Raw genomic sequence first — 24,026 nt, 5'->3', positions numbered from 1 at the left:
CGCGCGCCTGGGGACGGCGCCCCCTGCAAGCCAAGTGCACCTTCTCTATCAGCTTTAGGTAGCACATTCTAATTGACTATTGACTATTTCTTTCCTTCTTTTTCTGCCTATAGAGATTGTGACACCAATGAATCTGTATAGGGAGTGGAGCTATATTATATTTATATGACCCTGAAAATCTGTGTATGGGCTAGCCCTGTATATGAACCCTTCAGATATGTGGACTGAGATACGGGACCTGCGGGTTTCCAAATGGATCGATCATCTATAGTTTAAACTCCAGGGACATTCATATATATTGATCATTTATGTTATGTGCTCCGCATGGATCGATATAGTTCATTAGACCTTATGCCATGGACTTGTTTTTTCTATATGGGTACGTCTACACTACGGGGGTTTTCCAGGATACCAGAGGTATCCAAGGAACATGTCTGCTCTTCTGCTTTTGTTTTGTGGAAGAGCCAACACACTCTTTCAGGGAGCCCTGTATACCTCATTTTATGAGGGATAAGGGCTCTCCTGAAGGAGGAGACTTTTCTGCCATTTGAACCTATCTAGACTGGACCAAATGGCAGAAAAGCCTCTTTCGGAAAAGTGATCAGAAATTTTGGCAATTTGCATAGCTTTTTCCAACAAAGGACTGTAGTCTAGACCTAGCCTGTGTGTTAGAGCAGTGTTTTCCAAACTATGGGCCATGGCCCGGTACCGGGCCTCAGTATGCCTGGTGGCTGCCGGCCGGCCTTAGGCCAATTTGACCGATTCGGTCGAATCGGGCCCCGCATCCCTGAACCCGGAAGTGCCGGCGAGTTATAGAGCCGGGGGCCCTGCTCCACCAATATGTGGAGCTTGGTCTCTCCTCCAGCTCTGCCTGGAGCTGGCCCTGACCCGTCCCTGCCGTGTGCGGCTCCTCCTCGCCAGCTGCTGCTGCCCATGTGTGGCGTTACACATGGGCAGGGGGGATGCCTGGGCATGACATGATGTCACAGCCCGGGATTTTAAAACTCTTTGGAGGCACATTGCAGGCTGCCTCCGGGTTCAGCCTCCGGGGCCTGAGCGCGGCCTCCAGCCCCACAACGTGGAAGGCAGAAGGCAGGGAACAGGCTTGTGCGGCAGCGGCAGCGGCAGCGGCGGTGGCGGGGAAGGAGAGGAGAGGAGAGGAGGAGGCACCAGGAAAGGGAAGGGGCTTGGGCTTGGGCGGAGAGGGATGGAAGGAGAAGGGGCTTGGGAGGGGAAGACACCAAGGGACAGGGTGCAGTAGAGACAAATGCCAGGGGGCCAAGTGCAGACAATGAGGGAAAGGGCAGGAGGGGATGTGTCAGTGGGAGAGGGGACAGGGTGATTCTGGGAGAAGAAAAGAGAGGGGAAGGGCATTGGGGACTGGAGGGGGAGGTGCTGGGAGAAGGCTTGAAAGAAGGGGTGGTCATGAGAAAGGTGGGGATGGAGCAAGGCATGTGTGAGGGCACAGAGGGGCAGGAGGAGAATGGGGCAGAGAGTGGTGAGGGGGTGGGTATCAGGGAAAAAGGGGGCAGGGCCAGTAAAGGAAGGGGGAGGCACCAGGAGGGTGCAGGGCTAAGGGAAGGTGCAGGTGCCAGGGGATTCTGGAGTGAAACAAGCTGGTTACTTGGCAGAAGGGCAGACACCTGCAGAAGAGGGACCAGCACCAGAGGAGAGAGGCAGGACAGGTGTGTAGAGGGAGGTGTTAGAAGAGGGGTAGCTCACCTGATCAGAGTGGGGCTATTGGAGGAGTGGGCATAGGGGGGAGAGAAGGGCTGGTGGAGGGGGGCAGGTCGCAGGAGGGCTGAGGGCACTGAGAAGGGCAGGAGTCAGGACAGCAGAGGAGAGTGAGGAGTTGGGGGGCAGCAGGCACCAGGGGAGATGATGGAGCAAGGAGAGGAGACATGGCAGCAGAGAGAAAAGGTAAAGGTTTATAAAATATTTATTAATAACTTAGTATGCTGCCCACAGCCAGTTTGTTTGCGCCCCACGGTGCAGTTTGGGTTTATGTGGGGATCAACATGTGGCCGGCAAGTGGAATCCAAAACAAAAAAGTAGTCAGTGTAATGATCTTCTGTTGATATGTATTTTAGTAGTTAAATTCTTGGACTGTCATTGCTCATGAAAAGTGCTGTCATGTGGGTAGAAATCAGATAAATATTGAATTTGATTAATATCAGCAGAACTGACTTAAATGGGGCCTGTGTGTTGTGTAGTCTTGCCTTAATCTTTGTATTCATGCCTGTCAGTGTAAGAGAAGCTATTTGTATATATTTGCTTGCATTTGCAACCACACTTAAGTTGAGGCTCTCAGCATCAGTGTGGCCCCTGGGGCTTCCAAAGTTGAGTTGCCCTAGCTCATCCCTGACAGGTGTCTATCTAACCTGGTCTTAAATATCTCCAGTGATGGAGATTCCGCAATCTCACTAGGCCAGCGTTTCCCAAACAACGTGCTGCAGCCCAGTACCGGGGAGTGGGACTGACCCGGCCACATGTAGATCTCAGGGCGCTGCCCTCCTCGCCCCCCCCCATTCCCCCACAAAGCACGAGTTAGTCTGGACCAAGGATTCTATTCTCCCCTCCCTCCCTCTCCCCCACACACTCTCGAGTAATTGCGAACAGTCTGGCTGGTAGACACACTCATGCAGCCTGAGCACATTTACCAGCCAGACAGTTCGAAACTACAAACTGATATATCTAGCAATAATAAAACTTACCTAATGAGAAAATACCAGACATGTTATATGTCCGGTATTTTCTCAGTTTGTTTTTTATGTGTTTATATTTTTGGGCTGCAAAAAACTACTGAAAGAAAAGGGTTCCAACTAAAGTAAAAAGTTTGGGAAACCCTGATCTAACCATCTTTCTGTCTGTCTTACAGTTCATTCATCCAATCCATATTCCTTAACTTGCTGGCAAGAATACTGTGGGTGACCATATCAAGCTTTGCTAAAGCTGGCACTGGGGGTTTTGGGAGGACCAGAAACAACTTATTTGAATATTCATCATTTGATTAATGAATATGCAATATGCAAATGAACATTACCGGTCCTCCAAAAGTTCGTGAATGGATTTACTCGTCCCCTTCTCAAAAAGTTTGGGAACCCCTGTGTTAGAGGCAAGGAATTAGAGACCCTGTACATGAATGTTTGAGGATCTGTACCAGTATATTCTGGGGGCAATTTAAGCATTCCTACCCTGAAGTAATTTACTTGATGCTCATGGTGCATTTTTATTTGAAAACCAAACAAGCCCTTAATTACTCGGAAAGGCATACTGTATGGGACATTGAACACACAGACCCTGATTTAGCCAAGGAGTGCATAAAGCCTCACTGATATCTGACTTGTAAAGCGTAGATAATGCTGCTAGATCTTACATCAGTGTTATCAATTATGTTAAATGTGGTATTTAATACATAAAACTCTTAATAGGTACAGCTATTTATTAATCCACTGTCATACACATGGCATCAAGGAATTGTATACTGCATATTCACCTTTATCTATGTCCTTAACATTGTGTTACTTGGACACATAGATTTTTGGATAACCTAAGGCAAGTCACTTCCATCTCTCCCTGCCTCTACATTTCCTCTCATCCCTTGCCTGTCCTATCTATTTAGACTGTTAAACCTCTGGGACAGGGGATGTTTCTCACTATATAAGGACCAGGAGCTGTAGCCTTTGACCAGGCAGCTGTATTAAACCGGAAAGACCTGTTTTTCTACAGTTTGTTCCTTGTCCAGTATTCCAACAAAACCAGACATGGTTTTCTTGGGTATTGGATAGAGAGCGTGCCATTTTTAAGACATGGCTTGAGTGCATGTGGACCATGTGTCTGGTACCAGGCTGATGTGCACAGAGTCCCACCAGCAGGGACTGGACCTGCTTTTGCCAGGAGCATTGGGGTGTCTGGTTTGCCCAGTTGCCTGAAATAAAAGGATCATCTTCCAGCTCCACACCACTATGCAGACTGTTGTGAAGGTGCAGGAGACATATGGTCACTCAGGAGGAGGGGATAAGTGAAGGGTAAGAGGTGGAACAAGTCAAGAATCAGATCTCCTGGGCCAGAGGTGAAAGGTCATAAATTGGAACGAGAGGCTAGTTTGAGGGTAAAGTGCAAAAGTCAGAGGAAGGAGACTTCTGCGAGGTCAGAGGTCAGGCAGGGAAACACCCCATGACATCACTAAGGGTGGAGTGTCAGAGGTTGTAGTTCACTCAGTTAAGGGTGATCATGTTGTGACCAGTTTTTTCGTATGAGCTGGGGTTATAGGTCATGGCCCACAAATGGGGTGAAAGTTCAGGTCGGATGGGAACTACCCTCCTGTCCACCCCCTTTTATGTTTCTATAATGGGGGGGAGGGAAGAGCTAGGCGGGCAATTAGTTCTGCGCAGGCGCGGAGTCCGACACCGTGCTAGGGGGAAACTACCACTCCCAGCATGTCCGAAGAGGAGGACACGTGACCACTGTTAACTGCCTTTTGCCTGGGGGGGCTTCATGGGGAGGTGAACCCCCCCCACACGAACCCGTTTTGAATGCGCCGCTCACACGGGAAGGGGCTTCTCATTCTCGCCGGTGGCGTATACCCGCCACCGGGTGAATAGGTGGTCGGGTTCACCCCGACGGACTCAGTGCGCCGCTTAGGTGTCTACTTCAGTGCCTGAACCGGCACCAGATTCAATTCATTTCTACGCGCCCTGGGGAACTCTTTGTTACCCTGTTCTTGTCCCCAAAAGACCCGCTTGGCCATTTTAATAACCATTTACATGGGGCAACTCCCTCCGCAACAGGCGCTTTGCATAGACAGCTCTGGGGTCGAAGGCCTCCCCGTGCCGCCCAGGGGCCCATTGCAAAGGTTTCCGATTGGCCTCCACAGCTTTCGTTCCGATCTCTCATTGGCTGATGTCGGGGCCCGGGGACGGGTGGAAGGAAGAAGAGGAGGGGCTTTTCGCGCGCAGGGGCGACGTTAGCAAAGGGGGGATGTCCTTCGAACTTATTGGCCAACGTTCCACGTGGGCACGGAAAACAGTGCGTCCGCATTGGCCGACTTTCGACGGAGGGGGTGGAGCGTTAAGCTGTCCCGCCCTCCGGGTATATCAACCCCGGGCGGGGGGGGCCGACTTCCCATCGCGTCGGAGGTGGGAGACGTGAGACGCTGCTGTATTCTATCGAGCTTCGCGCGGGCGGGTGGGCCGCGCATGCGCTAGCAGGGGCGGGGCAGGCGGCCGAGCGCATGCGCCTTGGGGCCCTGCGCGGGGGGCGAAGGCCGAACGCAACGGCGGCTGCGCTGTGAGCGGGACGGGCGAGAAGGGCACATGCGCAGGCGGCGCCCGTCAGAGGCGGGCCGTTGAGCGGAGCCACTTGGAGGAGGGAGGCGGCGGCGGAGCTCAAGCCGCTCGCCCCGATGCAGGAGATGATCGAGATGGCGGCTGACAAGGAGACCTTCCTGGTCCCGACTCCGCCACCGCCCCTCAAGGCCCCGGCCGGAGCGGGCGGCCCCCTGGGGCAGCTGCACCAGGAGCTTGCCTCGGTGGAGTTACGCCAGGAGGCTGCCCCGGCCAATCCGCGCGGCGAAAGGGGCGGAGCCGTCGTGCGGCCGCACCAAGAGGCGGTCCCGGGCGGGCGCGGGGAAGGAGTGAGCCGCGGAGACGGCCCCCTCATGCAGCTGCACGAGGAGGCCTCCTCGGAGTCTCACCAAGGGGCCGCCCCATTGGGCCAGTGCAGGGGCGGAAGCGGCCCCCTGCCGCGGTCGCACCAGGAGAGCGCCCGGGTCGAGCTACACCCGAGGGCCGGTCCCAAGGAGGAAGATAGCGTGGGCGAGCTGCCCCGGCCTCGCAATGGCTTCCAGGCCCACCGGCCGCCCGGGGGTGGGGGCAAAAGGAGGAACAGCTGCAACGTGGGCGGTGGAGGCTTCAAGCACCCGGCCTCCAAGCGTCGCCGTCGGGTCAACTCCGAGTGCGACCCGGTTCTGCCCTCTGAGTTCCTGCTGGGGGGCAACATCTTCGACCCCCTGAATCTCAACAGTCTCCTGGATGAGGAAGTGAACCAGGCCCTCAATGCAGAGACCCCCAAGTCATCGCCGCTGCCTGCCAAGGGCCGCGATCCAGTGGAAATCCTCATCCCCAAGGACATTACGGACCCACTGAGTCTCAATGCCCAGGATAGCGATGCAGCCCTTGTGCTGGCTGCACCCTTCAAGTCGGGCCGAAAGCGCCACCGTCATCGGGGGCAGCAGCGGGGGGGTGGTGGTGGTGGTGGTGGTGGTGGTGGGGACTGCAAGCAGGCAACCTGCAAGTCATGTGGGGCCAATGGGGCCTGTCCCACCCCACAGCCCTATGAACTTAACACGGCCATCAACTGTAGAGATGAGGTGGTCTCTCCACTGCTCCCCCTCGCTGCAGAGCAGCAGCCAGGAGTGGGCTGTGTCACCCCCTCCTGTTCCTCTGGCAGCAGCCGCCACCGCAAGCGGCGCAGGACTTGCAGCAAATCGGAGGCAGCTGGGGGTGCCAAGCAGACGCTGCCTCCCCACACACTGGTGGCCAGCAAAGGTGGGGGCCAGGCAGGGAAGAGTAGCCCAGAAAAGGGGAAAGGCGCTGGGAGACAACAGGCACCCATGTCCAAGCGAAGGAGACAACACAGAAAATTCCAGTATGGCAACTACTGCAAATACTATGGCTACCGTAACCCCAACTGTGAGGATGGCCGGCTGCGGGTCATGAAGCCTGAATGGTTCCAGGGCAAAGAGGTGCTGGACTTGGGCTGCAACGTAGGGCACCTCACCCTCAGCATTGCCAAGAAGTGGAAACCTGCCCGGGTGGTGGGCCTGGACATTGATGGAGCCCTGATACACTCGGCCCGCCAGAACATTCGCCACTACCTGTCCGAAGAGATCCAGCAACGGCAGGAGGAAGAGGAGGGGGCAGAGGGAGCTGGCCCCAAGAGGAGAAGAAGCTGCTTCCCTGCCTCACTGACAGCTAGCAGGGGACCCATTGCTGCCCCCCGGGTGCCCCAGGACGGGGCAGCTGCTGACTTCCCTGACAACGTGATCTTTGTCCGGGTAAGAGGCCTGGCCTGGGTGGGAAAGGGGCTGCCAGGAGAAAATCCTTCCGGGCTGTAGCAGCCACCTACCTGGTTGCTTTCAGTGAGAGGTGGGGATTCACCCAACTGCCCATGTTTATACGGTGGTGCAAGACATGCCCCTGACAATCTGAGATGGGGGAGAGGAGGGGTTGTCTCCCATCCTATAGGTAGATAGCTCATCTCCTAGGCTGGCCAGTGGCTTAGATGGGAAAAGGCTGGTAGTATGGGGGGTTGTTTTTGGATAAGGGAACTGGATCCTTCTGGAATGGTTTCTCTGGCTGATAATAGGGTCTGTTTTGGGGAGATAAATGAGACACTCCATCTTGCTGGAGGGGGTGTGTGTGTAGGTGGCCACTATTCCTCATGCTTAGGAGTTCTATGTAACTGACAAGATGGTGCTACCTGGGGACAAAGGGGGATACCAGTTAAAAGGCTCAGTGCAGCTTCCCTCCGTAAAGCCCCTTGGGTGAGAGGATGCTGCATTGTGTCCCCTTAGTCAAAACACTTGTCCTCCTCCACACAAGCACAAGAGGGAGTGGAGATGCCTGTGACCTTGGTTAATTTGGTTCACGTCCTTGCCTCAGTTAACCTAAGAATGTGCTGGTGCCTCTTGCTCTGTAAAGCCTTGACATTGTGTGATGTCCAGAGCCCACTCTTGGATGAACTAAGTGCCAGTGGCAGCAAATGGGGTGGTGTGTGAGGAAATGCAGTAGCCAGCTGATCTGCTAGCCCAGAGGTGTGGAACCTTTTTTGGATTGGGGGAAATAACACCCAAAAAAACCTCATTGATATGGCCCCTGACTGGAAAGGAGAAAGCCGCTCCCCACATTCTCCTTGCACACCAGAGATTGAAGGGGCAAGCTAGTAGATTTTGTGTGCTCCAACCCCACAGGGGGAACAGTAGGGGGTGGGGTGCCTAGAGCACCAGTGCAAGCTCAGCAATGCTGGGGGAAGCCCTTTACCTCCCGGGCTAAACCTAGGCAAGCTGGGGGCTGCATCTGGCCCCCAGGCCTCAGGTTCCCCACCCCAGTGCTAGCCTAATGGAAGGTAGAAGTGGTGCGTGTGCGTGTGTGTGCATGCGTGTGCGCGCATGCATGCGCGCGCGCGCTGCAGGGTGTGTGGGATCTGAAAAGCTGAGCTGCCTGCAGACATGGCCTTGTTTTAGACCCCTGCGGAGATCTGGCTGGGACATTTCTTGAGGAGTAGCAGCTGTGTTGGGTGTCAGGATGAAGCATGTGGCAAAACTGGTCAGTTTTGGGCATAGGTTTCTGGTTTATATCTTGTTCCTGTTCTCAGCACTCCTATTCATCCTCCTTTCCCCATGCTTCAGTTTCCTTGCTGTCAAATGCTCAACCTTGCTTGAGGCTCAAGGGAATTAAGGAGCCTAGCTCATTTGAGTAGCTGAAGGACCCAAGTTCCCCAGTGGATCCTTCACAAGCCTCTGATGCTTTGAGATCTGCCACTGAATGGGCAGAAGGCTGAGAAATAGACATGCTTGTCTTGCTCAGTGCTACAGGGAGAAAATCTGATATTAAAAGCAGGCCAAGATCCTTGACTGGAGAAATCAGATGGTTGGAATCCAGAAAAATTTCCCGTACCCAGTCCCACCTGTGGGATGTGGTTATTTTGCCCTTCGCACAGCCTAGATCAGGCCTGCAAAGGAATTGAAAAGCACTGGCCAGGCTTGGGGATGCCAATTTTCATCTCAGGGTTGTTAATAGCAGGCACTGTGGTGGTGGGCAGAGTGAGTATTTCTACGCACAGGTGCTGAAGGTGGCTCTGCTTGGGTTCTTTTCACCCCTTTGCAGTGATGTTAACCACCTGGGCAAGGCTTTCCCTGTCCTACTGTATTGCTAAGACCCTGCCCCCGAAAGGAGGCCTGGTGCAGGGTGGTATCAGAGGTCAGCCACCCCATCCCCCTGTGCCCTGCACTCACAGTAGGAGCCAGAACAACCCAACAGCTGGCTCCTCTCTGCTATACTCCACATTTCCATGGGAGGGGAAAGCAGAGCACCCTGACTTTGGGCACTCCGTTTCTCACTTCCACAGTTTAAAAAAAGGTACAGAGGGAGAGGGGGAGCAGAGAGAAGCAGGCTGCCAGGTCACTCCAGCTCCTGCCAATGCCCTGGGCCAGGCCCCCTGGAAATCCCCTGGGCCTTATCCCCTGAGGCAGCCGTTACAGAACAACCCTCCCCCTCCCCCTCCCCCTCCATACACACACCAACCGTGTTGGCCACCCTGAACTGTGCTATGGATGGGACAGCTCTGCACCTGGGTGCTGTCTGCTGGATATAACAGTAGATCCATCCTCTAAGGTAGGAAGGCCAGCCCCTTCCTCCCAGTCTCTGATCCACACGCTTGGACCTGTTGCAAAGCAACCTCACCCCAGCATAGCCTCTTGGGAAATCCAAGAGCAGGCATGCCTCCCCTGTGACATGAGGTGCCCATGCTCCCAGCAGCTTTGCTAAGCAGTCTCCAGCTGGCACTGGTGGGCAAAGCATGGTTGGCATATCACATGGCATCTCTAGCTAGGGCTCTTTCCCCAAGAAAATGGAGTCAGTATTCCAAAGTTAACATCGCTGAAGACAGGGGCATTGCTTAGCAGTGGAAAGGAGGGATGGGGATTGGGACTTCCTGACCTTTTTACCTTGCACCCTTGGCAGAATGTGACTAGAAAGCCACCATTCCCCACACTCTGATCCTGTAGGCCCCATCAGACTGTCATTCACCAAGCAGCCAGAGCGCACAGGCCTCTCTTGAAGAGTCCCACCAGCCAAAAGGTGTTAAAGATGGTGAAGGATCAGCCCTTACAGAGCAGTCTGGGTTGTGTGGCAAACTGATCTACTGTGAATATCAGTGTGAAATTGTCCAGCAAGGGACAACACAGGATGGAGGGAGCAGATCGCTTCCAGAGCTGGGCGTGGGCCAAGACATAAGGTTACCAGCAGGAGGATTGATGACTGAGGAAGGGCCCAGCTAAGAGCTGAACTTATTCAAAAATGCATCTACTCCCCAGACTCGACTGGTTGGATATCCCCGCCCCCCCCTTAGGATGGGCATTTCATAGCCCAATGTCCTGATCCTTTCTAGTTTCCCCTCTGTTTCCGAGGGCAACACAGCCTGAGTGCTGGTTGCTGTGAAGACCCACTCGAAGTTCCCACATGTGACTTATCTGCCAGACCCCTTTCAGCTCACAAAGCATGGCGCTTGCAGGGGGCATGTTTCTGTACTAGGTCTTAGTTGGGTGGACTGACTTAGAGAGCAGGCTATGAAATGGTGTGCCAGGATTGCTGGTGTTGCATGGGTGTGCCAGCCCTGAGCATGTAAGGATAGAGTTCTTTAGAGGTGTACATGTGTCGAACCATTAGAACTTTGACATGCACATAAGCCAGCATCTAGATTTCTAGCCTGAGAAAATCCCAAGCAAAATACTCACAAGTTGGGAGAAGAAACTGAGGCATAGTGGGGATGTGATCTGCTCACCTGGCAGGTCAATGACTATGCAGCCAACAGGCTGAGAGCCCCATAGGTCACTGACTTGGGGTGTAAATTCCTCCTTCTGGCATGGAGGCTGGTAGATATTTACACACCCCCATGGGCTGATAACCCTCAGGGAACTAGCAAGTTTTTGGCTTCAGAAGCTGGCTGGATAAAAATTGCTGCTTTTTAAAATTTTTGTTACTTAAATGCTAAGTTTTTCTTAAAACTAACAAAAAAAACCCCACCTGCATTAAAGGCCACCTGAATGAACCCTGTAAAAGATTAAACATTTTCTAGCCTCTTCAAATGTTCAAAGTGTTTCTGTAGGAAGAGCAAATCAGAGGAAACCAGCTAACTTTAAGGGCTAGGCTGTCTCTGGAGCAGTGCACACTGATACCCTCGGGCTGGAACAGGAAGGATCCATCTAAGCTGGTGGGCAGGCTTCTAGCACAACTTAAGTTATTTTTAAATGAGGATGAAGCATGTGGCAGAACTGGTCAGTTTTGGGCATAGGTTTCTGGTTTATATCTTGTTCCTGTTCTCAGCACTCCTATTCATCCTCCTTTCCCCATGCTTCAGTTTCCTTGCTGTCAAATGCTCAACCTTGCTTAAGGCTCAAGGGAATTAAGGAGTCTAGCTCATTTGAGTAGCTGAAGGACCCAAGTTCCCCAGTGGATCCTTCACAAGCCTCTGTTTGTAAATCAGCAATAACTCTGTCATAGTCCTGAAAGTATCCTGTGAATAAGGATCAGCTGATATTAAGCTCTATAGTTGCTTCAATAAACTGATCTAATACTAGGGGACCCTCCAAGGTAGGACATACCTGGCCCAAAAGTCCCAGCCAGGCTGTAGTTAGCAGGTAATCAGCATGGCCATCATTAGAAAACAACCAAACCACAAATGGGAAAGTTGATTGAAATCATTGACTGCAAGTGAGACTTCAGCTGGATGATGCACATCCATCTAGCCTGCTAGAGGTGGCACAAAGTATGGGCCAGGGCCAGTACAGAGCCAGGCTCAACCCCCAGACCATCCAGCAACTCCACTGCTCTCCAGTGCCCATGAGTGAGGTCTTATCCCTACTGCATTAGTATCATCTGCCAGTAGCCAGAGGTTTGGATGCCTGGCTTCTGACCCCAGCTATGCTGCTACCTCAATTTCCCCTTCCAGTCTTTGGCTGGGAAGGTGTTTGAGTTGGCTATGATGGGAGGGGTTCTGACTTTGACCTCTTGGGGAGGGGGAGAGGTGTCTGAGGGCCCTGATCCATCTGAGGCAGGGTAGTGGGGTTAAGTTGCCCTTAGGGGAGCTGTGGGGTTAGGGCCCTGAAGCAGCGGCTGGAGGGATTCATGTGGCATCATGAGCAGCCCTTCCAGTCTCTGTTTAGGATGCTGTGGAGGGCCCTGATCTGTGGGGGGGAGGCTATGTGGGAGGATCCCCAATCTGGATGGGATCTCTAGGAGGGTGGCAGGTTGGGGTGGGGGTGGAATCTGGGTTCAGCTATAACCCTGGTAAATTGAAATGCAGGGAATTTACTCTCCCAGAGGTTGAATTATGTGGGTTACTGGGAACTTGGCTTGGGGCCAGTGATACATATGGATTTAGGGGCTCTGGGAGAGGGTAGAGCTGGGAGCCAGGACTCCTGGTTCTCTCCCCAGCTTTAGCAGAGGAGTGGGGGCTGGGAGCCCACATGCATGCGTTCTCTTCCCTCTTCTGGGAGTCCAGACTCCTGGTTCTCCCAGCTCTGCTGGGGCTGACTGGCTGCCGTGGTCCCACCCTTCTCCCCCCCGCAGGGTAACTATGTGCTGGAGCGGGACGAGCTGCTGGCGACGCAGAATGCTGAGTATGACGTGGTTTTGTGTCTCAGCCTCACCAAGTGGGTGCACCTCAACTGGGGAGATGAGGGCCTGAAGCGACTGTTCAAGCGCATCTACCGCCACCTGCGGCCCGGTGGCATCCTGCTGCTGGAGCCACAGCCATGGTCCTCCTATGGCAAGCGCAAGAACCTGACGGTGAGTGGGCATGGGGCAAGATGTGCTGCTCCATCCAGCCCCCTGGTGGTGGGCACTGGGATTATCGCCACTGCTCTGTCTTATGCCCTTGTCCCTTCCTAGGAAACCATCTACAGAAACTACTACCGCATCAAGCTGAAACCTGATCAGTTCACCTCTTACCTGACCTCCCCTGAGGTTGGCTTCTCCAGCTGCGAGCTAGTGGCCAGGCCACACAACAGCTCCAGAGGTGAGTGCAGGGAGGGGGGGAACCTGTTCAGGGTCTGCTCCCAGTCTCTTGTGTCCTGCTGGCTGCTTGGCCTTGTGCCCTGGGGATGCCTCTAAGTATGGGCTCCCTCTGGCCAGATACCTTGTTTCCAATCACCCTGGCCATCATAGCTGGGATCAGGGCTGCCCTACAGGCAGGGAAATGCCATCCCAGGCTTATGGGTAGGAGAAACCAATCACTGCTTCACAAATTTTAAAACTTACCAGCTGGGCCAGCCTGCTGGAAAACTGCTACCAAACTGAATAAGCCAACCATGGATGGCTGCCATCACAGTAAATACTTTGCTTTGGAAACGTTCAAGTGACTATAGTGAAATGTTATATTATCAAAGCTAAAATACTGTTGTTGCAATTTTAAAATGTTAATACAGTAAGTAATGTTCATGTAATATTTATATCATCAGGCTTGGCAGAAATTTTATTTGCATTTCAGTGGTTAGTGGGCTTTATACTGAAGCATCCTTTCAGGTTCTCTTTAAACTTTTCAGTTGTAAAAGATGATGGATTTTAAGCAGTTCCCCTGCCCCCTTAATTGATTTTTAAGTTTTCAGTTGTATGAAATTCAGATGAGGGGGCAAGAGACCAACACGGACTTAATGTTGATTTATAAACAGTTGAAACAGATTGTCAACATCAGGTGTTGAAATAGACAATGGAAATACCCATAAATCAACAAATCAAGCCAGTTTAATACACATTGATTAGTCCATTTGTAACAAGGTGAATTCCAAAATCACTGGATTATTTTACTCTAATGTGCTCTCAACATTTTTCTTCTGTTGCTTGTCTGTAAACTTCAGTTATCCATGGAAATATATTTGTTGGTTTGGATATAAGGCGAAAGACATTACCAACAAATCTAATTTGTCAAGCCTAACTGCAATATAGTAACTTCTCTATTTACTTTCTAGTGCCATGTAGTAATATATAGCACTGATATTTAGCACACTCACGAGACAAAGATCAAAACAAAATGCTTCATTGGATTTGATAATTTCAAAATGTTTGAATTTGGTTCCAATTGACTCTTCCCTGTGAAGCATTTTGATTTGGCCAAGCTAGCCTTTCTGAATGAATGTGTGAAGTTAGAATTGCTGTAAATAGCAGTACTCTAAGTGAGATGCTAGAGAGGGTACAGCTGTTAATCAATCTGTGGAACTCCTCACCAGGGGATGTTGTGAAGGCCAAAATATAATAGGTCAAACAAACACACTTGAAAATCCCTGTTCTGTTCACTCGCTCTGAGGCATATGACCCTGGCTACTGGCAGAAGACAGGATCCTGGAATAGGTGGATCATTGCTCTAGTAGGGCCCTTGTGTATGTGCTTGGGGACAGAGAAGATTAGGACAGCCTGCCTGCACACATCTGATGGCAAGGGGAGGGGGAAACTCTTGCAGACCTAGGCATGAGCCTTCTGGATTATAGTGGGCCTCTTTGGAGATGTGTGATGGCAACAGGTGCAGGCTTGGCTGGGATTCCTGATTTAGCCCCTTGTCCCAGCACCCTCTTCCTGGGATCCATCTGAGTCCAGCCATAGAGGATTCCCTCCACCATGAGTCTAGTCCAGCAACTGACACGTGACAGACCCACCTAGTGAGCCTCTAGTAACAAGCCTGATTCATAGCAAACATACAGCTCAATTCCCCATCTGCTTTTTCTGAGGGGGGACAGAGCAGGAAGGCTCCTGGTGTATTCCCTGCATTTGCTCAGCAGATCCATAGAAACATAGGTCTGTTTCTATCTGTGAGGTCTAAGGGCTGGTCCATGGGAAGGAGATACGGGAGTAGAGTTCATAGGGCAGGGAGATTTCCTGGTGGAGCAGTGACTGTAGTAACACTCTCCCTTCCCCATCTGCCCACAGGGTTCCAGCGCCCTGTCTATCTCCTACACAAAGGCCGGCCCACCAGCCACTGAGATACAGGGGAAGAAGAGGATGATGCACAGGACTGGATGCCCCTTTTGCATTTGGAGGACAGCTGGGCTGAGCCCATCCAATGTGGGGGTTATAGGTCACTGTGGCCTGAGATTAGCAGACACTGAACATTACCCGCTTTCTATACCAGAGGTGCCTGCAGGCACGTGGCCCCTCCATGCAACCGAATTTGTGGGGTGAGAGACTGTTCCCTCTGGATGCTACTTAGCGCTGCAGCCTGGTGCAGACCTTGGATGGGGATGGGGAAGGGATTGTAGGCTGGGCTGTAGCTGCCCCCATGCTGAATTCTCAGTGCCCTCACCCCACTATCAACTCCCAGCTGAAGGCTGGGGCTGCTAATCCCTACCCCTCCCTGAGCTCAGTGCATGGGGGGAGTTAAGTAAAAATAGTAACAACAATTTTCTCTTCCCTCTCCCCCGTTAAGGCAAGAAAGGCCATTCTGGGGTTGCAGAGAGAGGGGTGGGGCAGGAGCCTCTTGCATGGGTGGGTGGGGAGAGTAGCCAAGTCAACAGCTCCCTCATTCCCTTTTGGTGCAAAGAGGGTGATGCCTCCCTGGGGAGGCTGAAACAGGCTGTTGGCTTGCTGGGAGGTGTGGGCTGCAGCATGACTGGGTGGGTTCTGCACAGCTACCCCTCCCCCCCACCATGCGATGTGGAGTTTTATCTTTACAGATGTTGATTCTATTATATATAAATAAAAGCTACTGATTATTGCTCTGTTGTGGTGGGAGGGTGCAGGGTTAAGGTGGGGGGAGGGCGCACTGAGCCTGCTGCACGGAGTGGGGGAGGGGAAGGAGAGTTAGGGCAGCACCAGGCTGCTCTGAGCGCGGGGGGTGGGGAGGGGGAGGAGAGAATCCAGGCGCCGGCAGGATCCAGCGCCGTGGAGCACAGTAGCATTTACTGCCCGGCTCGATCCGTGAGGCCTTTGTGCGCAGTACACATGGCGCCTAGCTGGGCCTGGAAGCGCCGCCATACCTAGAGGAGAAGAGCAGCTGCTGAGAAAGGGGCGGGGCGCGAGACAATTCCGGAAAAGGGACAGACTATTGCGGAGGGCGGAAATGCGGGTCAGTCCATTCTCAAGATAGGGATTCACAAGGGGCAATCCCGGAAGAGCATGAAACTGGAAGAGCCTACTGCGAAGAAGGCTCGGACGCGCGCGGGGCAGAACCCTCGCATCCCAGGGAGAGGGTTACCTGGGCCACCGTCTCCAGCTGCCCCGGACGCCGGGCCCACACGTTCAAATTCCGTTCCAGCTGCTCCATCAGCCCTGCCGCCTCCTCCAGCTCCTGGGGGGGAGGTCAGACACTGAATCAGGCTACCTGCAGCCCCCCCCCACTTCTCCCTCTCATAGTCCGGTCCGTTACCTGGGTGATGGTATCTAGGTAACTCAGCTTCACTCGTTCGAACTCGGCCGCCGAAAGTAGCTCCCGCCCGCCGGCCATGCCTCCCCGCACATGCGCAAAGCGGAGGGGGAAAAATACCGCCCGCTGCGGCTGATGGGAAATGGAGTCTCACCCTGTCCACAAGGCAGGATGGGAAATGTAGTCGATTTTGCCCACCTCCACCACCTGGAGCAGAAAGGTCCCCTCCCCCCACAGTGCTTGGGAATTATGGGATATCCCGAGTTCCTAGGCATGCTGGAAAACAAGGCAATCCCTCTCCCCCTCCGGTCTCCACCACTCTCCTGAGAGGTGTTCCTCTCCCCATCCAGCCCCCCTAACATTCAGGCACCACAGCTGAGCCCAGGGGGATTTATTGGGTGGCCCCACAGAGGCTGGGTACAAAGGGACAGAGCCATGTGAGTGGGAACATGGTTGGGGAGCTGCCCACTCTGTCTGGCCTCAACCACAATGCCTGCTGGCATCCTTAGGCATCCCACTGCTGCAGCTGGCGGAACATCTGGAAGGTGGAGGCGGGGGGGCGGATGTGGGGCTGCAGCCGCAAGGGGGGCAACCCCTCCACACTCAGGTAGGGGGTCTCTGCAAACAGTTCCAAGGGCTCATAGAACATCAGCAGGTCTGGGCCTTCAAGGTCAGGCTCCTGGAAAAGGGGGGGAGATACCCCATTAGTCAGACTGACAGCTGCACCCACTCCCCCCAGCCAGTCCCTGCCCAGCACTCCAATGGGAGCCAGTGCTCCTTAGAGGAGATAGGCACTGTGCCTCATGCCCCATCACCCTGAGCCAGGCAGTCCCTGTTCTGGGGCTGGGTGGGAGCCAGAACACCACAGAAAGGAAAGGCCCCTTATCAAAGTTACTCACCTTGCGGGGTTCAGGCTGGGTTTGGACAAGTGACAGTTTCTCTTGAATTGCACAGCTGAGCACCTCCTCTGCAGGTACCTGCAGGCTCACAAGCCCCTGGTATAGCTGCTGCTCCCGGGGGATGTTCATGGCTGCAGGAGCAAAAAGAGGCTGTATATGTCCCTCCCAGGGCTGGGTTGTCAGGGGTTGCAAGTCTGGAGTGAGGGGCACCAGCAGAGCTAGGTAGCAAGGCTGGAAAGCAACAGCTGGGGGCACCCTTCCTCTCACCTGTGGCAGCCTTCTCCTCCACATTGCAACGGACAACAAAGGACGTGGCCAGCAGATCTTGGGCAGCACGATGTGCATCAAAGGCCTCATGAGCAGCTGCCTGCACCTCTCTGCCCAGGGCCAGGCTGGAGTGCAGCTCGGGGGCTGCAAGGTTGCTGGAGGGTGGGGGGTCCCCTGCCAGTGCCCCAAGTCCCATCTCTGTCCATGCCCCACATCTGCCCAACCCCATAGGCAGTGGTGCTACCCCAGCAGCAACAGAGGGGCTGCTAGAGGCTGGGGGCTCTGGGCTCTGGGCTCCATCATCCAAGCCAGAGGCCAACAGGAACCGAACCTAGGGAGGTTGGGGAAACAGGAGGTTAGCAGGGGAGGGGAGGACTAACACAGACACCACTGGGGCAGAAATCCTTCCAATCCCCCCACAACCTCTGGGGCAATGACCCCCCATCCATCAAACCGCCTACTCCCATGAGCCCCCCAGATCCCCATGAAGCCCTGCAACCCTGACCCTCCTCCCATCAGCCACCGCGGCCGCCTATCGTCCTCGACCTCCCCCTCGCTCCCATGTCCCCCCCCCCCGAAGCACTGTTCCACTTTCCGTCCTGCTCCGGAGCCTTGCACCCCCCGCACCTGACGTCCCCCAGCGCGCGCCCCCGCCCCGCGCCGCCGCAGAATGCCGCCCCCGGCACGCGCCGGGCTCAGCGATAAATCCAGGATCGAGAGGGCGCGGGGGGGCGGGGCCACGGGACGAAGCGGCGCGGGGGGTGGCCCGGCCGTTGGGGTCGCGTCATCGCCAGGGAGCGCCAGTTTAGCAAACGTCTGCGGCGCGGCAGCCGCTCTGCGCCGGGGGCGGGGCTAAAGCAACTCGGTCCCGGCCTCGTTACCAATCCCAGAGGCAACCCCCAGCCTCGTTCTGAGATCAAGATGGGCCCGCCTGCTTCAGCCTCGTTGTGGCCTTAGCCCGGGTTCGCGCCCCGCCCTATTGCCACCAGCCCAATGAGTGACGGGCGTCTCCATGCCGCAGGCGGGGGTGGCAGAGACAGTCCCGCGGGGCGCGCCCCCCCCCCCCTGAGCGATCCAGCCCAGCCCCGCTCCGCTCTGTATTGGCCTGGCCCCCCGCCGGTTCCGCACGGCGGATCCCGCCCCCGCCCCCGCCCCCGCCGGCAGAGGAGCCAGCTGCTCGGGCAGCCGGGGCTGGCTGGGGGGATCTTGGCCGATGCAGAGCTGAGTGGGGCTCCCACGCGTCCCACTCCGCCCCCAATAAGGTTAAGTCCACTGGGCTCCCTGGCTGCATCTACACTGCAGTGCTGTTTGGGGTCCTGGACTGCCCCGGCTTCACTGCAAGCCCATGAATTCAGAACAGAACCGGCTCACTGTTCCGACATCCCTGTAACCTCATTCCATGAGGAGTAAGGCATGGTTTGAAATGTGTTGCTGTATGGATGGGCTGGTGTATCAGAGGCAGCAGTAGGTGGGAGCCAGGGTTTTTTTAAGCCCCCTCCCCTTGCAGACCAGCTCCTACCTGCTGCCCCATGCTGTTGTCTCAGAGGCAGCAGCGAGGGGTGGTGGAGGGCTCCCTGGGAGTGGGGGCCAGGAGCACGCTGGCAGTCTGCCTGCCCCTGGGGACTATTGAATAATTGTATAACTGCTAAAATGTGATGCAGTTACACAATTATTCAATTAATTGTGATCTAATATCCCTACTTTATGTGGCACTGGTGAGACCACAGCTGCAGTATGGTGTCCAGTTCTGGGGGCCCCATTTACAGAAAACGTGGATGCATTGGAGGAGACCAGTGGAGGGCAACAAAAATAATTAGAGGGCTGGAGCACATGAGTTATGAGGGGAGCCTGAGGGATTTGAGTTTAATTAGTCTACAGAAGAAAAGAGTGAGCGGGGATTTGATAGCCTTCAGCTACCTGAAGGGGGGTTCCAAAGAGGAAGGAGAGAGGCTGTTCTCAGTGGTGGCTGATGCTAGAATGAGTAGCAAAGGTCTCACGTAGAAGTAGGAAAGAAGAGGGCTAGACTGGATATTTGGAAAAACTATTTCACCAGTGGAATCTTCATTCCCAGAGGTTAAGTCCTGGCTTGACAAAGCCCTGGCTGGGATGATTTAATTGGGACTGGTCCTGCTTTTAGCTGGGGATTGGACTCAACCTGAGCTCTCTTCAAATCCTATGAATGCAGCTGTGACTCTCCACATTATTGCCATGTCCTGCCCCCATTAGGGGTTCTGATGTTAAGACATTGTTTGGCTGCGTCTAGACTGGCAAGTTTTTCCGCAAAGCAGTTGCTTTTGCGAAAAAACTTGCCAGCTGTCTACACTGGCCGCTTGAATTTCCGCAAGAACACTGACGATCTCATGTAAGATTGTCAGTGCTTCTTGCGGAAATACTATGCTGCTCCCGTTCGGGCAAAAGTCCTTTTGCGCAAGAGGGCCAGTGTAGACAGCTCAGATTTGTTTTGCGCAAAAAAGCCTCAATGGCAAAAATGGCGATCGGGGCTTTTTTGCACAAAAGCGTGTCTAGAATGGCATGGACGCTTTTCTGCAAAAAGTGCTTTTGCGGAAAAGCATCCACGCCAATCTAGATGCTCTTTTCTGCAAATGGTTTTAACATAAATCTTTTCCGTTAAAAGCATTTGCGGAAAATCATGCCAGTCTAGACGTAGCCTGTGAGCTTAGAGGATGTATTCAACTCTTCCCCAGAACAAACAAAAAAACCTGTCCCTTGTTTCCACATTTGCTCTCTGGTCCCTCTGCTCTTGATAGGTGGGAACTGATCAATGTCTCGGTTCTTGCTGGTTTTGTCTTTAAGAGACGTACACAAGGCTTTGAAAAGGGAAAGAAGGGCCCATGGGGGCATGGATGGAAGGACAGGTAGAAGAGGAGGTTGGATGAGGGGTGCATATGTGGCTAGAGCAGGGATCTGCAACCTTATCAAACCAAAAAGCCAAACTACATCAAAATTCAGAATAAGTGGTAAACAAAGAGCTGTATAAGAATGTTCATTTGCACGACCTTAATATTACTGATAATTGACATGATGATTAATAATAATATAAATGAAACACTGTACTCACAGACTTTATTTAATGGGACTTGTGCTGCTGCATCTTTTTGCACATTTCTTTGAAGTTTACATCATAACTGGTCAAATTTAGGTTCATGCAGGCATCCAAGCTACATGAACAAGGATGCTTTTTTAAAATTTTGAATTTTTCATTTTAATTTTAAAAATTGCATATATTTTGGGAATGACCAAAGAGCCATATTTGGTTCTTACCGACCCATATTTGGCTCAAGAGCCATGGGTTGCTGACCCGTGGGCTAGAGAGAGGGTCTCAGAGAAAGCAGCACAGCAACCGAGCCAGCAGATGGCTCCCTGGGCTCAGTAATTTAATGGCTTTTCTCATCTCTGAAGATTTTGCTTCCTAAACAGACAAACAAATAAATGATTGTACAGAGCTACAGTCCTGTTTGTGAGAGTAGGATCAGGATACATAGGGCACCTGCAGCCTCCACTGCATGGCTCAGCCACCCTGTGCCTAGCCCTCAGGCTCACCAGATCCAGGATGGGCCAGCAAGACACCCTAGCAAGGGACAAGCTGGGCCAAGAGGGAGCCCCATGATGCAGCTCTGGATCATGGGCAGCGAGTTATATGGGCTCGTGGTGCCCAGGCTCCAGCAATATTTAGAGCCGGGGGCCGTGCTCCACCAATATTTGGAACTGGGTCTCTCCCCCAGCTCTGAATATTGCTCTTCCCCCAGGCCCCAGAGCGTCCCCGAAGGAGAAGAGGAATTGTAATGGTGCGTCTGCAGCCCCTACCGCGGCAGGCTGGCCCCATGCACACTGCGCGCCAGACAGGGGTGACAGGCGTGGCTAATGGGGGCACCACCAAAAATTATACTAACCTGCCTCCCATGGCTCTGGTGCTATGGCCACTAGGATGATCCCCATTCCATGCAACCACTTCTGGAGAGTGTTGTGAAGAAGGAGGGATTTATTCACTTCATTGTGGCCAATGCCCTGAGCCAGGACAGGGAGCGGCTAGGGGGGGCACGTCTGCTTGGGAAGACAAAGTTCCCTTCCCCACACAGGTCATTGTGAGAGAGGTAGTTCCCCCACCCCACCATGGGGCATTGTGGGAAAGGTAGTTCTATCCCCCCCGTGAGGCACTTTGGGAGGGGTAGTTCTATCCCCCCCATGGGGCACTGGGAGAGGTAGTTCCCCACCTGGGACATTGTGGGAGAGCTGGTTCTCCTCCTGCCCAAAAGGCCCATGATCTCCTGTCCTCTTCAGCACTCAGAGGCTCATGTCTGGGCCAGAGGTGGGGGGCACAGCTAGGGCAGGGAGGGGTGTGGGGTATTGCACAGGGAAGGGTAGGCACTGGGTGGTAGGGCAATTGGGAGCCCTGTTTGGGAGAGGGGAGCACAGGGGGAAGGGAATCACCAGAAGGGAACTGGCTGGGGGCAGGGGAAGTTAATGGGAGGAACACTGTGGGGGGGGGGGAAGGGAGCCCCCACGACACCATTGTCACTGACACCGCCTGCAGAGGTTCTAGACATGTTTATTCTCATGTCCTGTGCACAGACATGCTGTAAGATGGGAGACAGATCCCCGCAATCTCCCACAATGCCACAGGCTAAGGCTCCTGCCCTTTCTTACCACAGCCCCCTGGCAGAGGGGGAAGGGCACATGTGGATGCTGATTGCCATGCTCAGAGCCCGACCCTAGTCCCCTGCTAGTGGTCAGCATGGAGCACTGGGTGGATGGGGAGCTGGGGCACATGTCCCCTCTCTGTCCTTGCAAGCTGCTGTAACTGGGCATGGATAATGCACAAGAGCCTGGAGATGTCACGTAGCAGGGCAGCCTCGGGGCGTCCTGGGTCCTGGGGGGCGGCTGCTGGGGCAAGGGCCTGGGCAGGGAGAAAGAGACAGGGTGAGCTGGGGGGGACGGGGACGGGGACATAGTTCTGCCACCCCCGCCCCAGCGTATTCTGGGAAAGGGGCAAGTTCAGGGCTCGTGGGGGGTTCCCCTTGGCCCACCCCAGAGCATTCTGGGAAAGATCCCAGTTGAGAGGCAGGGTCTCACCCGCCGGCACCGAATCCAGAGCAGGCCAAGGGTCAGGCCTGCTGCCACAGCTGCCAGCCGCACCCAGTGCAGTGGGACACAGGGACAACAGCCTCGGGTTGGCTGAGCCAGTGCACCCCCTGGGTGGGGCACCAGCAGCCTCTCCCCAACCCGGCAGCGCAGAGGCTGTGCACAGCTGGGCTCGGAGACTCTCGACAGCAGGACCACGAGTACCCCTTGCACCCACATGGCTGGGCTGGGTTGGGTTCATGGCCCAGGGCCCAGAGGTTCCAGCTTCCCATTGTGAGGCGGTGGAGCGGGGGCAGGGGAGAGAACACAGCCATCCAAGGGGGTTGCAGGTCAGGAGTGAGGGGCAAACAGGGCTGAGCTAGCAGAGGCTGCAGCTTGGAAGCGAGGGACACTGGGTTTTGTCACTCTGGTCTCAGTCTCTATCTGTCTGTCGCCCCCTTCTATTGACTCAGTGACTGCAGAATGTGCCAGCCAGGGTGAGGAACATGAAAACCAAACACCCTAACACACCCCAGCCCTTAGGGCTGATAGCCAGGATTCCTGGGTTCGCTCCTCCGCTTCGGGAGGGGTGGATCAGTTCCTCAGGGATGAGGCTGAGCCTGGCTGGTACTTTGCCTCAGAGGCACCACGAGAGGGCATTTCTGTGTTAAATTTTCTTCTGCCATGGACTGTCTTCTGTGCCCCTCACGCCCAACCCGCAGCCCCTGCCAGCCCAGCCCTGGGCTCCCCCCCCCCGCCCTGTTGGTGCCCCTCACTCCCGACCTGCAGCCCCTGTTGGCCAATCCCTGAAAGTGGGTATGTGGGGGCCATGTTTCCCTGTGCAGGGGGGAGGATCCAGAGCAAGAGCTGAGCAGTCAAGGGAGAGGAACCTCTTGGACTTTCTCTCCAATTTCCCCTCCCACCCCCCACTGTTGTTCCAAAGATGCTCAGTGACTGCAGAAACCAGGCCTGGGGGGAATCCAGTCCCTCTCCCCACCAGCCTGTGGGCACCCAGCTGAGGCTTGGCCTCTCCCCAGCACCAATAACAAGCTGCTCTTTCTTTGCTGCCTCCTCCACTCCACCCCAGGACAGCTGCTGGTAAGCATGCATTGTCCAGCCTGAGCTGGAACAGTGTGGCTGTGGGGGAAGGGAGAGAAGCGGGGCGGGGGGGGGGGAAGGGAACAGAACAAATGTCTTTGTTCCCCCGCCTTCAAACAAACAAACTGTGCCGCCGCAGCTGGTTATACAGGGACCCCTCGCCCGGTGCTGAGATGCAGCCACCTCTGGGGCAGGGCAGCTAGCTACTCAGGGACCCCTCGCCCAATACTGAGATGCAGCCACCTCTGGGGCAGGGCAGCGGGTTACCTGCAGAGCAGTTTAAGACAGCAAGTGGGAATACATCCAGGGCCTGTTGGATTCTCCCTCTGTGACAATTTGTCCCTGTGCCCAGCTGATACCGTTGAGGACACAGGGGGGCAGGACAGAGCCAGCCAAGACAGGATTTTGGGGTTCTGGGCCCCAAGAGTAGAGCGGGGGCATTTCCTGACTAAGAGGCATCCTGGCTGGAATGTCAGATGGCGCCTCTAATGCCCAAGCACCCCCTGGTAGGCCCCACCCTCCCTGTACGGCAACCCCTCACACCCACTCACA

The 24,026-nt window shown here is 54.5% G+C and overlaps 2 protein-coding genes across 3 annotated transcripts; one reads left to right on the top strand and one right to left on the bottom strand.

Moving 5' to 3' along the window:
* The first annotated feature begins 5,108 nt into the window (after positions 1-5,108).
* Positions 5,109-15,483, top strand: MEPCE (methylphosphate capping enzyme). Its single transcript, XM_006114677.3, has 4 exons — positions 5,109-7,057; positions 12,351-12,569; positions 12,672-12,798; positions 14,700-15,483. The coding sequence occupies exons 1-4, from the start codon at positions 5,405-5,407 to the stop codon at positions 14,750-14,752; spliced, it is 2,052 nt and encodes a 683-aa protein (XP_006114739.2). The 5' UTR covers positions 5,109-5,404; the 3' UTR covers positions 14,753-15,483.
* On the bottom strand, positions 13,502-23,979 carry PPP1R35 (protein phosphatase 1 regulatory subunit 35). 2 transcript variants are annotated; one of them, XM_075907764.1, is made up of 6 exons: positions 22,389-23,979; positions 17,298-17,628; positions 17,031-17,161; positions 16,135-16,810; positions 15,964-16,056; positions 13,502-15,745 (listed from the first exon to the last, which is right to left on the bottom strand). In XM_075907764.1, the coding sequence occupies exons 1-4, from the start codon at positions 22,614-22,616 to the stop codon at positions 16,637-16,639; spliced, it is 864 nt and encodes a 287-aa protein (XP_075763879.1). In that variant the 5' UTR covers positions 22,617-23,979; the 3' UTR covers positions 13,502-15,745; positions 15,964-16,056; positions 16,135-16,636. The 2 variants fall into 2 exon arrangements, with proteins under 2 accessions (XP_075763879.1, XP_025036228.2); XM_025180443.2 differs by lacking the exon at positions 22,389-23,979 and adding an exon at positions 18,817-18,926.
* Between the last annotated feature and the right edge of the window lie 47 nt (positions 23,980-24,026).

This window comes from Pelodiscus sinensis, chromosome 24 (genome assembly GCF_049634645.1).
Source record: "Pelodiscus sinensis isolate JC-2024 chromosome 24, ASM4963464v1, whole genome shotgun sequence".
NCBI lineage: Eukaryota > Metazoa > Chordata > Testudines > Trionychidae > Pelodiscus > Pelodiscus sinensis.
This window is presented reverse-complemented; position numbering and strand designations above follow the sequence as displayed.